Source organism: Mobula hypostoma, chromosome 13 (genome assembly GCF_963921235.1).
Source record: "Mobula hypostoma chromosome 13, sMobHyp1.1, whole genome shotgun sequence".
NCBI classification, from domain to species: Eukaryota; Metazoa; Chordata; class Chondrichthyes; order Myliobatiformes; family Myliobatidae; genus Mobula; species Mobula hypostoma.
This window is the reverse complement of record NC_086109.1, coordinates 9,559,299-9,575,921: the sequence shown is the minus strand read 5'-3', so window position 1 is coordinate 9,575,921 and position 16,623 is coordinate 9,559,299. Positions and strand designations below refer to the sequence as shown.

Below are 16,623 nucleotides of genomic sequence, written 5' to 3'. Positions count from 1 at the left end.
GTTTCGCTTTGCTCTCACTGCTGATCTAAGACAACAGTGAAAACAAATTCAACTGAAAATCTTCAAATTCTGGAAATCCAAGCAACGTATGCAAATTACTCGACGATCTCACAGGCCAGGCAGCATTTATGGAAAAGAGTACAATCGATGTTTAGGGCCAAGACCCTTCATCAAAACAAAATATTTGCCTGCAAGAATGCCCTCGGTTCCATTTCAATTCTGAAGTCAATTGTAGATAGTCAGCACAATCATGACTACTCGCCACCGTAGTATCTGAGACGTCTTGCAGGAGCCGAGCCTCAAAGGCTGTGTCCATCATTGAGGACCCCCACCACACAGGCCATGCCCCCTTCTCATTGTGACCGTCAGGAGGAGGGACAGAAGCCTGAAGGCACACACTCAGCAATTCAGAAACAGCTTGCCATCCAGTTTCTAAATTGACATTGAACTTATGAACACCACCTCACCACATTTGTATTATTTATTTCCATTTGTTTGTATGTGACAGCAGCCATACCCAATACAGCGCTTCACCAGGTGGGGGTACCAGGCCTGTCCTAGCATGCAAAGTCTGCTCTGGTAGACTGAGATCTGCAGTGAGATCCAACAACTAGGAAGGTGGCTCTGCATCGCTCCGAGGAGAGCGAACCGCATGAAAAGGCATGGAAGTTGTCCTGGTTGTCCACTGCAAACAAGGAATTCCCCAGCTTGTGACGCTTGTTTCTACCACTGGGCCTGGACTGCTGATGTCTAGAAAGTGGAACTGACCCAGTGCGATAGATTTTCCACTTTAAAAACTCTCCCACACAGGTATCTATCACTGTTGGCCACGATGAACAAGAACCACTTGCGGTGCAATGATACACCTTGTTTTTCATGTCACCCGTACAGATCAATTCATCACATCAGTACATATGATGGGAATCAGGATGATGGAGCTGAGGGTGAGCCAGCAGGTTTACAAGTAGATGATGGGTGTAACATGAATGTAATGAAGGACAAGCCAATGATGGGGTACAAATGCAGACAGAGCAAAGAACTCAACTGGACCACAGAGTCAAAATTCATCAGGGCGAAGGGTGCCGGACTGAAGCTGCGATATTTAAATCCGCGTAGCATCCGGAATAAGGTGGGTGAACTCGTGGAACAATTAGAGGTTGGTTGGTGTGACATTGTGGGCATCACTGAGTCGTTGTTGGAAGACCATAGTTGTCAGTTTAACATCAATGGATATACTCAGTAAAGTAAGGACAGGCAAGAAGGTACAGGCGGTGGTCTGGCTATATTAGTTAGAGATGAAATTACATCTGTAGATGGAGATGACGTAGGGTCTGAGAACATTCAATCTTTGTCGGTGGAGTTAAGAAACAGCAAAGGTGAAAAAAATATTCTGAGAATCTTATAGGCCTCCTAATAATAGCCAATATATAGGGTTGAGTTTGTAAAGAGTGTTGGAAAAGGCACGTGAAAAGGATAATGATGCAGTGGTATTGGGGGACCTCAATATGCAAGTGGATTGGGAAAATCAGGTTTTTCCCCAGGAAAAAGAGAGGGAATTTGTTGAATGCCGATGAGATGGCTTTTCAGAGCATCTTGTGCTTGAGCCTACTTGGGGAAAGGCTTTTGGGTGTTGTGTCATGACCCAGATCTCATTAGGGAGCTTAATGTTAAAGGAACCGTTAGGAGACAGTGATCATAATATGATTGAATTCATACTGCAAACTGAAAGGGAGAAGCATAAATCACAGGTAATGCCGGTCGTGCATGCAGCCTGTTACAGAATCAAAACTCATTTGTAAGGCCTGTGATGTTGTGGGGATGGAACTGGACTCTCTCATGGTGGTGTCTGAAAAGATGATGCTGTCCAAGTTGAATGCCATCTTGGACAATGTCTCCCATCCACTACCTAATGTACTGATTGGGCACAGGAGTATATTCAGCCAGAGACTCATTCCACCAAGATGCAACACAGAGCATCATAGGAAGACATTCCTGCCTGCGGACATCAAACTTTACAACTCCTCCCTTGGAGAGTCAGACACCCTGAGCCAATAGGCTGGTCCTGGACTTATTTCCATCTGGCATAATTTACATATTATTATTTAATTATTTATCATTTTTATATTGCTACATTTATACTCTATTCTTGGTTGGTGCAACTGTAACGAAAATCAATTTCCCTCGGGATCAATAAAGTATGTCTATCTATCTATCTATCTACCTAACAGTATAGCGATGGAATAAAGAAAATTACAGAGGCAAGAGAGAGGAGCTTACCCCGGTGGATCAAAGGAAGATTCATTGTTGCCGGTCACGTGACAGAAGATACTGGCGGGGATGATGGTAGAGCAGAGGCAGCTGAAGTTTCTGAGAATAATTCACAAGGCACAGGATAGATATGTCCCATAGAAGAAGTAGTTCTCAAATAGCAGGGCTAGCCAACCGTGGATGACAAGGGAAGTTAAGGTCTGCATGAATGCCAAGGAAAGGGCATATAAGGTAGCAAAAGTGAGTGGGAAATTGGATGATTGGGAAGCTTTTAAAATCCTAGAGTGCTCGAGGTCTGTGAGTGTCAGGCAGCAGGAGTGAGTGACACAAAGGTCTTAAGGTGCTTAAGTCACTGGACCAAATCAACTACATCCCAGAGTCCTAAGAGACATTGCTGAACAAATAATGGATGCTCTTGGCGTGATCTTTCAAGAATCCCTTAACTCTGGCATGGTCCTGGAGGACTGGAAGATAGTAAACGTCACACCACTCTTTAAGAAGGAAGGAAAGCGAAAGAAAGGAAATTATAGGCCGGTTAGCCTAACTTCAATGTTTGGAAAAGTGTTGGAGTCTATTGTTAAGAATCAGGTTTTTTGGTACTTGGAGATTGATGATAAAAATTTCAAGGGGTATAGAATATAACAGCAAGGAGATAATGTTAGGCTTTAAAAGGCACTAGTCAGGTGCACTTGGAGTATTGTCAACAGTTTTGAGCCTCATATCTCAGAAAGGATGTGTTGTCATTGCAGAGAGTCCAGAGGATGATTCTGAGAGTGAAGGGGTTAACATATGAGGGGCATTTGGCAGCTTTGGGCCTGTACTCACTGGAATTTAGAAGCATGTGTGCGGATCTGATTGAAACCGACCAAATGTTGAAAAGTCTAGATAGGGTGGATGTGGAGAGGATGTTTCCACTGGTCGAGATATCCAAACTACAGAGTTCAACCTCAAAATTGAGGGCCAAACATTTAGAACAGAATTAAAGGAAGATTTTCTTTAGCCAGAGAGTTGTGAATCGGTGGAATGCTCTGCTACAGACTGTGGTGGAGGCCATCTCCAAAGGTATATCTGAGGCGGATGTTGGTAGTTTTCTGATCTCTCAGGGCGTCAAAGAAAATGGCGAAAGGGCAGTTGTATGGGGTTGAGTGGGATCCGGGATCAGCCATGATGGAACAGTGGGACAGACTCAATGGGCTGAGTGGCCTAATTCTGCTTCTATACCTTATGGTCTTACATGGAGGTTGTACAAGGGAAAGGCAATAGCAGAATACAGATTATAGTGTAACAGTTACAGAGAATGTGCATTGCAGGTATTAATAACTTTACATGGATAGACACTTCATGATACCAAAGGAAATTACAGTGTCACAGTAGCATTATAAGTGTACAGATTTACAAATATGAGAAGAGAAGTAAGAAAGAATAAAAAAAAGTGACCTTAAAAATAAGATGTACAAGATTTACAAATCAGAGATTATAAGATTTTCAAGATTTCCAAGTTCACACTGATAAGATGGTAGTGCAAGAATTGCTGTAATATTATAAAGTAATGGGTGCATCTTCACACCATCAAGATAAGAACTGGTGGTGGTATTGCACAGTATTGCACGATAGCAGGAGTGGTAAACAGAGCTAAACAGATTGAAAGCAGAGCTCTAGTAATCAGAGGTAAATAGCAGTCGAACACGAGGGGTCATCACTTCCCTGGCTATAGGTTGGCTATTGACCAAGGTTAAGAATGACCTCATGTCGCACTCTTTGGAGCAGTGCAGTTGTCTTAGTCTATTACTGAAAGTGTTCCTTCGATCCGCCAAGGTGGGATGCAGAAGGTGGGAAACATTATCCAGAATTGCCAGGATTTTCCGAAGGGTTCCTTGTTCTACCACAGCCTCCAGTGTGTCCAGTTTGACACCTATGACAGAGCCAGCCTTTCTAATCAAATCAGCAAGTTTGCATCACCTGGTCGGATGCCATTGCCCCAGCACACCACTGCACAGAATATTCTACTGGAGGCAGCAGACGGGTAAAATATGTGCAGCAGAGGCCTCCGTTCTCCAAAGGACCGCGATCTTCTCAGGAAGCAGAGGTGACTCTGGTCCTTCTTGTACACAGCCTCTGTCTGGGTGCTCCTTTCAAGTCTGTAATCCACGTGCAAACCTGGGTACTTGTAGGTCCCCACCACACCCACATTCTCACCATCAATTGTAACAGACAGAGGGGCTGGCTTAGTCTTCCTAAAGTCCATCTCCATCTCCTTTGTCTTACTGATGTTGAGCTGCAAATGATTCCGTTTGCACTGTTTGACAATGTCCTCCATCAGGGCCCTGTATTCATCCTCCCATCCTCCCTTTAAAAACCCAACTATTGCTGAGTCATCGGAGATTTCTGCAGATGACATGACTCAGAGTTGTACCTAAAGTCTGAGGTATACAGAGTACAGATGAAGGGAGCCAATACCATCCCCTGTGGAGTCCCAGTGCAGCTTTTAGCCACGTCTGACACACAGCTCTGAAGCTGCACAAACTGTGGTCTGCCAGTCAGGTCAGCCATTATCCAGGATCCAATGGAAGTGCTAACCTGCTTTGAACAGAGATTCTCCCCCAGCAAGGAGCGTTGTATGGTATTGATGGCACTTGAGAAATCAAAAAACATGATCCTCACAGTACTGCCTTGTTTATCAAAATGGGAGTAGGCTCTGTTCAGCGGGTAAATGACACCATCGTCAACTGCAATGTGCTCCTGGTAGGTAAACTGCAGGAGATCGAGGTCTGATCTGACCAGGGGTCAAAGGTAAGCCAGCAACAGCCTCTCAAGGGACTTCATGATGTGTGAGGTCAGGGCCACAGGATGGCAGTTATTCAAGATTATTTGGTCAGCCCTTCTCGGGCACTGAGACCAAATATGATGTTAGCCAGATTGAAAATTCACTGGAGAACTCCACACAGCTGCTCAGCGCACTCCTTCTGGAGCTTGGGGTTCACACCATCCAGTAGTAATTCTTTGTTATGTCTGAGTTTCCACAGAGCCCTTCACATCTGCTCAGTAGTGAAGGTCAGTCCATGATGACTGTGGAATTGGTGTAAGTAGGGGGCTGCGGAGGAGAGGTTTGGGATAATAGAAGATAATTGTTCATTGTAAATTGTTTTTTGGGTAGGCTCGGAAATTGAAGGATTGCTGGACAGTATGACTCGAAGGGCCAAAATAGGCTATTCCTCACTGTATCGCAGTAAAATAAAAAATGAAGTTAGAACAACAGAATGCAGAATAAAGTGTGACAGTCACAGAGAAAGAGCAGTGCAGGTAGACATTAAGGGGAAAGATCATAACGAGGTAGATTGTGAGCTCAAGAATCTACCTCATTTTGCTAGGGAATCATTCAATAGTCTGAAAACAGCAGGGAAATGCTGTCCTTGAGCCTGGTTGTACCTGCTTTCAGGGTTTTGTAGATTCTGCCCTCTGAGAGAGGAGAGAAGAGACATTGTCTCAGGTGGATGAGTCCTTGATTATTCTGGCTGCTTACCAAAGTAATCCAGAGCTAAAACAGAATGCTGGATGGCTCAGGTGAGACAAATGCTTCTTTGAACCTCTTCCACCCTGGTTAACATCATTCGGTATTGATGACGTGGCCTCCTTGACATTGGTGAAGCCAAGCATAGATTAGACCAGTGGTGGAGAACCATTTTGAGAGAGTGTGTCCAAATTGGCGAGAATCATCTAAAGAAATTCTGCTGTGCAGCAGGGTAAGTTTGAGGAGGAATGATCATTAATTAATGCATTAGTGACAATAATCATGAACATTTTTAAAGGAAAAAGAATGTGTCCTCTTTATTTATGTGTATTTATTCAGTAATTATTAATAAAAGTCTAACAAAGAGAGATTGAAATAAATGAGGCATTTTAGAAAAACTCTTCAAAAATGTACTAATATTCATCTTTAAAAAGATATGTGAAAAATAACTTCATTTTAAATAATAATGATTTTGTAACCATTTGTCATGCAAATACTGATGGGTATACCAGGTCTGCTGTCATGAGATCTGCTGGCCTTTGTGGCTTGCCAGAGAGCGTTAGGCTTCTGCCTTTCTGTAACACCTATATTTACTAATTCTTGTTTTAAATAGAGTCGTTCAGCCCTTGTGCTTTCTGTTTAATCTTGTTCAGTTAATTGTGACTGGGACGGGTTTTCCGCATTTTGTGGTTATTTACAGCGGTCTCCTGAATACCATTCAACACGGGGTCCTTGTGTTGAGAATGACTTGTCTTGCGGTGTCGCTGGATTGTGCCTCCGATGTTCTATGGAATTCCTACCTATAACCTCTTGCTTTTGTCTCTGAATGTGAATCTGCCATTTCTGCACACCAGAGTTGAGTCTTTTCCAGCACTCACCATGACATAAGGACCCCGTAATCAATGGACCCATCAGATGTTCAAGAGCGGCTTGGACATCGGTCACCCGGAGACAAGGGTGGCCTCCTTTCTGAGTTTATGATTTCCATGATGGAAAAATAACCTTGAAACTGCAAAACCACAGTGGCAAGATGAAAGCTTGGGAAACTCAGGGCTGGGCTTCTTGAAGAGTGGTGACAGGAGATGATTAGTTCTGATTCAGTGACTTCACCTGGCACTGTGTATTGGTCCACTTACTGCAGTGTTTCTTATCTCTGGGGACTGTATAAAAAGAGAGCATTCAGTGGGACTTGGACGTAATACTTTGAGGTCTCAGCGACAGGATTGAGTAGGAGGTGTGTTGCAGTGGGAGGGGCCTGGACACACCCAGTGACTTTTTTAATACTTGCTCTGTTCTGTCCACTAAACAGAGTTTGTACTTCCAGAAGATTTTACACACACACACAATGAATGAAAAAAGGTACTGGAATTCTGGTAATATGCATCTCATGATTAAATTTTATTCAACGTTGTTACGAACTATTTATAGATATATCCCACAGGGTAGAACAATAGGCTGTGTGATGTTCAGCTCACATTTACATCAAATAGATTTCACTCCATGAGAAAGGTTCTGGAGTGAATCACTGGAAACCACAGCTGAAGAGGAAAATCAGGAAAGAAGAGAGGAAAAGAGAGGAATCTGAGAAGAGGCATAATTACATGATGTCAATATTTGCATATCCAGTCCAGATCCAAAATTCGTAGATTGGTCCTTTAAAATCCCATCCTGGCTGGGCGTTTATTTCAGTTCTCCCTCTTTTTGCATTTTCCTTTCAGTAAAACCCCAGCATTCAATAGGGTGTCTTCACCTTCAGGATTCTGAAAGTCACTCCCTGGTCTTTGATACTGACGGGTCAGATGAAAAATCAGATGGCTTAAGTCAACCTGCAAATACGAACTTGGATGGACCTTCAATGGGAATATTCAGGGGCAAGTTAGACGGCCTTAGCCAATCCCACTCGGTTGTTTCCTCTGTCGAAGATGGAGTAATACTCTCTAATGAAGACATCTCCCAGAATCCAGAGGTTTCCACCAGTGCCGCTAAATCCACTGTCGCAGCTATTGTAACTGAGCTGGAAGGAAATGGAGAGCAATTAACACCAGGTCAAGTGTCCACTCAATAAATGATCATTATAACATGTGTCATTAATCTCTGCAAAGTTAATGAATGTATCCCTTGAAATTCTCATCCCCCATATGTCTGATGAATCCCGTACCTTCAGTGTGTAGGCTGAGGCAGGAAGAGTGAAGTCATATCCATTGATGGTGAAGATCACATCAGGCATATTGCCAATGTTGTTGCAATTGATGGAGTACTGTGAAAGAAGAGCAACAACATTTAGACCATAAGACATAGGAGCAGAACTCAGCCATTCGACCCATCGAGTCCTCTCTACCATTTGACCATAGCTAACTTATATTCCCTCTCAACCCCATTCTTCTGCCTTCCCCTTAATCAAGAAACTACCTACTCTGCTTAAATATACCCACAGCCATCTTTGGCAATGACTTCCACTGATTCAACACACTCTGGCTACAGAAATTCCTCTTCTTAACGGTTGTAAAAGGACATTCTTCTATTCTGAGGCTGTGTCCTCTGGTCCTAGACTCTCTCAATATTGAAAACATCCTCTCCATACCTTTTTATTAAAACTTACTGCATTGGGTGTTCATTTTGTGGCCTCATCTACACCAGAGAAAGCAGAGGCAGATAGGGTAGCCACTTTGCAAAGCACTTAATTCTGCCTACAGGGATGAACCTAAGTTCCTGGATAGTTGTTATTTTAAATTTCCATCCCATTCCTACTCTGACTTTCTTTTCCCTGAGCTTATGTTGGTAAGCTGACATCATCTAATAATTAGGTTTGTTACAGTCCTCAGAAATCATCGGTGAAGTTAGTCATTTCTGATAGACAGACTTTCCAGAAATGGCCACTTTTGATGGAAAGTCATCGGTGTGAATCACTACTTGATTTCCCCATCACTCAAAATGCTGAGGGAACTCAACCGGTCAGGCAGAGTCTGTGGAGAGGAATAAACAGTTAATATTTCAGGCAAAGACCCTTCATCAGGATTTTCAGCATCTCTTTTCTTTATTTCTCTCTCCACAGGTGCTGCCTGACCCACTGACTATTTCCATGGTTTAATGCTTTTACTACTAATAGACAAAGGTTGAATATACAGTGATGATAAAACACAATAAGTTATTTTGAAATAATAGTGCTAATCTAAATGTTAAGCAGGAAAAGAATTGTGGTTTGTGCATCTTTACTGAATTTCTTTTGAATGAAGCGTTTTCAAAATATGAAGAAACGTAACCATGAACTCAATGTTTACAGGTACACCTCGCCCCTCACCACCACTCAGGGCCCAAAACAATGCTTCCAGGTGAGGCAACACTTCATTTCATTTGTGAGCCTGTCTGGGTCATCTACTGCATCTGCTGCTCCCAGTGTGGTCTCCTGTATATCAGTGAGACCTGACATAGCTTGGGAGACAGTTTCGCCGAGTACCTCACATCATCCACCATGAAAAACAAGGACTTCCAGGGGCCTCCTATTTTAATTCCACTCCCCAATCACATTCCGACATGTCAATCGATGGCCTCCTCTTCTGTTGCGATAAGGCCACAATCAGTTGGAGGAGCAATATTTTATATTCCATCTGGGCAGCCTCCAACCTGATGGCATGAACACTGGTTTCTCGCACTTCCGGAAATTGCCCCACCTACCCACCACTCCTTCACCATTCCTCATTCCCGTTTCCCTCCTTCACCTGATCTCCTTGACTGCCCATCACCTCCCGGTGGTGTTCCTTCCCCTTCACCCTTTTCAATGGTCTCCAGCCCTTTATCTCTTTCTCCAATCAACTTCCTATCTCTTTATTTCACCCCTCTCCCCCCAACTTCACCTATCACCTACTGCCTTCTACTTCTTCTTTCTCTCACCCCCACCTTCTTACTCTGACTTCTCTTTCTTTCCAGTCCTGATGAAGGGACTCGCTATGAAACATTGACTGGTTATTCTTTTCTATAGAAGCTGCCTGGCCTGTTGAGTTCCTCCAGCGTTTTCTGATTGTTACATTGTGAATGGAGATGTTAATCCCAGCCATTTCTAACAGAATGCATTCTTTCCGCAAATCCTGCTGCCTGCACGACATATAATTTCATTAACTCAATGTGCTGACTGCATAATGCATTAACAGCTGCCATCTGAGTATACACCACTGGTCAGTCAGCCCCTACCTGGCCATAATAATTTGGAGTTGCTCCGATGCTTTGCTGAATATTGCCGATGTAATTTCCGCCAACAGCGATAAGAGAAGTTCCAGTATCAACGATGGCAGGGCAACCTTGAGCGCAAGCTACAATCTCGCCGTTGACTGTCACTCTGAGTAAAAAAAATCATCGTTTTTGCCAAAAATGCTCATTTGGATTTATTGCCGAAATCAGAGTCAAATTAAATTTATCATCAATGTACATATATGTCACCATGTGCTGTACTACCCTGAGATTCAATGACAGACAAATAAGGAAACTCAATAGATATTATGAAAACTATCAATAAAACAAGACTGACAAACGACCAATGTGCAAAAACGACAAATTGTTCCCATTACAATAAAGAAAACTGAGAATATGAGTTGTAGAGTCCTTGATGGTGATTCTGTAATTGTAGAATCGGTTCAGAATTGAGTCCAGAATTCAAGAAAATAATTTGGAAGATCTGGCCTTCAAGCTGAAATATTCATTATATCTGGTTTGACTGGACTTGGAGTAATGTGATCAGTTCTGATTGCCTCATTATAAGAAGGATGAGGAAGTTTTAGAAAGTGTGCAGAGGAGATTTACCAGGGTGCTGCCAGGATTAGAGAGCATATCTCATAAGGTAAGTTGACTGAGCTAGGGATTTTCTCTTTGGACCAAAGGCGGATGAGAGATGACTTGTGAGATGTAAGGAGAAGAGAAGGGGTGAGACGGGAACCAGAACAGGTAATGGATAAAGAGAGAAGGGGGAATGTGGAAAAATTATCGGAAGTTAGAAAAATCAATATTCAGGTAGGCAGATTGGAGGTTGGCCAGATCAGGTGTTGCTCCTCCATCTTGACTGTAGCCTCATCATGACTGTAACAATTGCTTTCTCCTATAAATTCTAACTATATAACTGGTTCAACTCACTGAAAGTAAATCTTCAACGGCTGATCTGTGAGAGAATACCTCAGATGGAGATACCACTTACCTCTCGACCTCAATCTGCCAGTAGGCCTCATGGGTAACAGGGAGCCAGTAGATTGGGCCGGTGTAGTGCCTTGAGTCAATTCCACCAAACAGGACTTCACTTCCAGACTCACCATTTGTCCTGGAAAACAACATTAAGTAAGAATATCTCAGATTTCAACACTCAAAAGACATTCAGATATTGATTAGTAAGTTGTAGGCATGATGTGCTGTCACCAGCAGTGTGGTGACACTCGTAGGCTGTCACCAACACATCCCTAAAACAAACAGCAAGTTTCAATATACATGAAACTAATAAAGCTCATCTTTCAATCTTTCAAGGAATAATTTCATGAATATTGCAAGAAAAACCTGCATTTGTAGAGTTAGAGTCTCACAGCATGGAAAAGGGGCCTTCAGTCTAACTCATCCATGCTCACCATTTACACCAATCCCACCTGCCCCGTTTGTTCCATGTCTTCCTAAACCTTTCCTATCCACGTATTCAAGTCATTCTAGACCTTAAGTGAGCTGTGCAAGCTGAAGTAAAAATAAAACTCTGAGAATGATGGGCATCTTTATCAGACTGGAGATCAAAATATCTTCAAGTTCCAGTTCAATTAATGTCATCAGCACTGACCTGACATGTTGCACCTGACCGGGTAAATTTCATCTGCTTTTAAGTTTTCAACATTATCGTTATTTTGTATTCATGATTTAATTCCTAGAATCCCATTGAACTACAATAAATAACCAGAATCATCAGAAGAAGAAGCAATGATGGTACCAAGCAAATTAACAAGCGACATGACAGATTCTCCAGTAGTGAAGGAAGTTGTCACTACGTGCTAACCTTGTCAAGTAGACAGAAAAGAGTGGCTGCGAAACCAGATGCTGAGACATTATGTTGTCGAAGACTGTAGTGGCTCCTTCTGCCGCAAGTGATGGATAGCCCAAGCCCAAAATACCATCGAAATTACAGTAGGTAAAGAAACTGCCGGGTTCAGTCATACTTAATCCAAACTCTTGTCCATTGACCACAAGATCAGAAAGCTGGTGAGACAGGTTTAAAGAGAAATTAATCAGATAGTTCTCCCGTCAGGCTGCACATGGGCACAGCTCGTGGAGCTGCTGCCTCACAATGCCAGTGACCCAGGTTCAATCCCGGCCTCTGGTATTCCCCGCATGACGTTTGCAGATCGGCCCCTGTGTTCAGGTGGGTTCATTCTGGGTGATCGGATTTTCTCCCATTTCCCAAAGACATGCTGATTGATTGGTTAATTGGTTACTGTCAATTATCCTAGTGGTAGAATCTGGAGGGTGCTGATAAGACTAAAAGATGATTCATGTTGGACGAATACGTGTTCAGCATGGTTTGGGCCCAAAATTCGACTGTACCCTTTTCCCTAGATGCTGCCTGGCCTGCTGAGTTCCCCCAGCATTTTGTGTGTGTAACTTTTTATTCTGTTATTTTGTACTACTTATTTCTAATTAACATTAATAAACATATATAAACTTAGAGTAACACAGTTCTTTCTCTCTAGATTTATTCATCATGTATTTCATTGCACTACCTCTGTAAACTGAACAATTTTCACAATGTATGCCGGTGATATTAAATCTGATTCTGCTATGACGTGAAATTTGTTAACTTTCTGTTAGCAGTACAATGGAATAGATAATAATAGAGAAGAAACTACAGATTATAGTAAATGTGTATGAGTTAAATTAAATAACTAGTGCAAAAAAATAGTATTAATGCAAATTAGTGAGGTTGTCTTCATGGGTTCAACGTCCATTCAAAAGTCAGATGGCAGGTGAGGGGAAGATGCTGTATTGAAGTATGATACCAGCCTAATCATCGCAGATAATGACGCTCGGAAGGAAGATTTAATCTGAATGTGGGGAAAATTACAAAGAGTAGATCAAGGTAGGCAGAGACTTAAATGGTTGTTCATGCACCAAGTAGCCTGTGTCCATGCTGTAAAGACTTGTGGTGAAAATCATGATTGGACCTAACTTCCTAAGCATAGTTGCAACAATTGTGTGATATCCAGTGGCAGGGGCCCAGATCTCCAACTCCACAGAGGTCAAAGGTGGCCTGTCCTGGGGAGAGAGGGCTGTGTGTTTGTGGGTGTGTGGGTAGGAAGGTGGTGGCGGCGGGGAGGAACGGAGCTTCTTTCACTGTTGTTGTATGTTCTGTTCAGATTGTCAAGCTCTGTGTTTCTGTGGGTCTCCTATGTTGGCACAGGAATACATGCCCCCAGTTCATCCTTGGGTACGTTCATTTGTGAACACAAACAAACCATTTCAAAACATAATTACGATATACATGAATCCAAATCTGAATATTTACAAATATACCATTCCATATCCACTTATCAGTTTCATTCCCTGAGATTCACTTTCTTGTACACATTCAGAGTAGAACAAAGATTTAACGGAAAAAAACTGCACACAAAGATGGGCAAACAAGCAATGTGAAAATGAGGACAAGAAAAGCAATGCCAAAAAATAACAATAAATAAATACATCAAAATAATATTGAGAATGTTTATCAGTTAGGATCTCTAAGTTTTGGAATACAGGTATTAGTGTGGTTTGAGTTATAAGGGTGAAGAGTTCACTTACTCTCAGAGTATCATATCCCAGAATACCGGTCATACTTCCTGTCCCATACTGGATGGACAGATACTGATAATCTGTGTGGAAGGTTGAGGACTGGGATGGGTTGAATCTGTTGTGCTTCACTGCAAAGAAACATCCATTTCATCAACGAAACAAAAAGTTTCAATATATCACCCTGCGCCAAACAAGCTCCTGCCAATAGTTTCCTAAATCTTGTCAAAACACACCAAGTATCGCTAGGCTGGCAGACTCCGAGATTTCTCCTTGAGCGAAGTTGCAAACGTTCCACCCCTCACCAGACCAGTGCCCCGGTTTCCACCCACCTTCCAAAGACATGAGGGCGACTAAGTTGTGGTCATGCTACACCGGTGGCAGAAGCAAGTCAACACTTTGCAGGCTGCCCGCTGCACGTCTTTGGAAGCGACACATTTTAACCTTTGTTTCAATGGTGCGACATTCACGTGACATATAATATACACTGAGTCCCAGCAACATGCATAGAGTTGAAGGTGATGTGTTAACAAGGATAGAAGATCGGTTAACTAATAGAAAGCAGAGAGTTGGGATACAGGGGTGTTACTCTGGTCAGTAATCAGTGGAGAGTGGTGTGCCACAGCGGTCGGGACTGGGCCCGTAAATGTTCATGATCTACATTAATGATCTGGAAGAGGGGACCGACTGTAGTGTATCCAAGTTAGCTAATGATAATAAATTGAGTAGAAAGACAAATTGTGCAGAAGATGTGGAGAGCCTGCAAGAAGATATAGTTTGGTTAGGTAAGTGGGCAAAGGTCAGGCAGATGGAATACAATGTTGGTAAATGTGAGCTCATCCACTTTAGAAGGGAAAATGAAAGAGCAGATTATTATTTAAATGGTAAAACAATGCAGCATACTGTTTTGCAGAGGGATTTGGGAGTGCTTGTGCATGAATCACAAAAGGTTGGTTTGCAGGTGCAGCAGGCTGTCAGGAAGGCAAATGCAATGTTGGCCTTCATTGCCAGAGGGATTGAATTTAAGAGCAGGGAGGTTATGCTGCAACTGTGCAGGGAACTGGTGAGGCTCCACCTGGACTACTGCGTGCAGTTCGAGTCTTCGTACTTGAGGAAGGGTAGACTGGCTTTGGAGGCTGTGAAGAAGAGGCTCACCAGGTTGATTCCAGAGATGAAGGAGTTAGACTATGAGGAGAGATTGAGTTGCCCGGGATTGTACTTGCTGGAATTCATAAGAATGAGAGGAGATCTTATAGAAACACATAAAATTATGGAAGAGATAGATATGATAGAGGATGGAAAGTTGTTTCCACTGGTAGGTGATACTGGAAACAGCCTCAAAGTTCCGGGGTGTAGATTTAAGACGGAGATGAGGAGGAACTGCTTTACCCAGAGGGTGGTGAATCTGTGCAATTCTCTGCCCAAAGAAGCAGTGGAGGCAACCTCAGTAAATAATTTGAAGGCATGGTTGGATAGATTTTTGAATATTAGGGGAATTAAGAGTTATGAGGAAAAGGTAGGTAGGTGGAGATGAGTCCATGGCCAAATCAGCCATGATCTTATTGAATAACGGAGAAGATTCAATGGGCCAGATGACCTACTGCTGCTCATATTTCTTACGTTCTTATGGGATATGTGAGAGCTTCAATGTATTTGAGAGCAAGGGAACATGTTCTTACCGCATGGTGTCTGGTCGCAGTAGACTGACGGGACCCAGAGGTTGGATGAGCCAGTATCAAAGACGACTGTGAAGCTCTGTGGGGGGTTACCGAGGCTGATGGCTCCATAGTATGACAGCTGTCGGCAAAAACAAAATCTCCTTGGTTAGTCTGATTTAGTGTGATTGCCTTCATGATGACTGGAGAGGAAAGGGGACAAGACAGAAGTAAGAGAGTGGGAGGAGAGTCTGGAGTACAGACTAGCAGGTGATACATACGTCCAGCTGAGAGGGAAGGATGGTGGGTGGGTGAATGAGCGGGGATGAAGTGAGAAACTGGGAGGTGATAGGTGGAATTTTACTAATCGTAAAACAATTCACCATGTTAGCAATTGACCACTTCTGATCACACCACCCTTTTCCCAGCAGGAACCGGCGTTGGGTTCCTCTTGTCCTCACCCTCCACCTGACTAGCCTCTGCATACAATGGATCCTACCCCATCATTTCTATCAGCCTCCACAGGATCCCACCACTGGACTCATCTCCCCACCACTGCTCCCCCTATCAGCATTCTGAAGGGACTATTCCTTCTGCACCTCTCTGTTTTTCCCTTCAAATAGGAACTAGCTATAAAAACAATAGAAATATTACAGCATTTTCATTACGAAGGTCAAGAGACCCTTCACCCAATGTTTCGGCTCATAGCAGTCAAGGATTACTTACATCCATGTAGTTGGTCATTGGCTCCAGTGATGCCAAAGTTCCAATGGAACAAGCACCTTTGAACTTTGTGCAGGGATCATAGGGATGATTCTTGAGGTAATCTGCCAACAATCCCTTCTCCCGAAGAATATCTCGGGCAGATTTTCCTTTATATAAAGGAACTCTGTAAAGTGGGAAATGGGTTAGGAATGTCATCATCTATTATTGCTCCTTGGGGAGAAGATTTAACTGCTACAACTGTTAAGTTTTGGTTAAACTGTTCCTACCTGGTCAGGGCAGCATCAGAGAGCTGGATGCATACGAAGGCGAGGAGTAACCACTTCATGTTGAATCGATTGGATTCCTTTCAGAATCTGACATTGGGCTTGTGAGCCCTAATACTTATACTCAAGGAATCATTGTCACGTGGACACAGAGACAATCATTCCATATGAAAAGTAAATATTCTGGTACTCGTGATCAGTTTATCTCTGATAAAATACATTCTATTAAAGACACCTTTCAATGTAGAAGTTGATAACAAAGTACTTTAAGTGCTGTGAAATTAAAGATAAGTCTTATCATAGATAACACAATCTGAAATTAGGTTCAAAACTGTTTTATCAAATGACTGAGACGTAAACAGTCCTTCCAGGTGAGGTAGCCCTTTACTTGTGAACCCACCAGTGTCATTTATTGTATCTGGTTTTC

The 16,623-nt window shown here is 42.8% G+C and overlaps 1 protein-coding gene across 1 annotated transcript; it reads right to left on the bottom strand.

The window, feature by feature from the left end:
- Window positions 1–7,652: 7,652 nt before the first annotated feature.
- Window positions 7,653–16,258, bottom strand: LOC134355899 (pepsin A-like). The gene is made up of 9 exons (XM_063066426.1): window positions 16,200–16,258; window positions 15,934–16,096; window positions 15,232–15,349; window positions 13,565–13,683; window positions 11,787–11,986; window positions 10,956–11,075; window positions 9,962–10,106; window positions 7,935–8,033; window positions 7,653–7,790 (listed from the first exon to the last, which is right to left on the bottom strand). Exons 1-9 carry the CDS (start codon window positions 16,256–16,258, stop codon window positions 7,653–7,655), a joined length of 1,161 nt encoding a protein of 386 aa, XP_062922496.1.
- Between the last annotated feature and the right edge of the window lie 365 nt (window positions 16,259–16,623).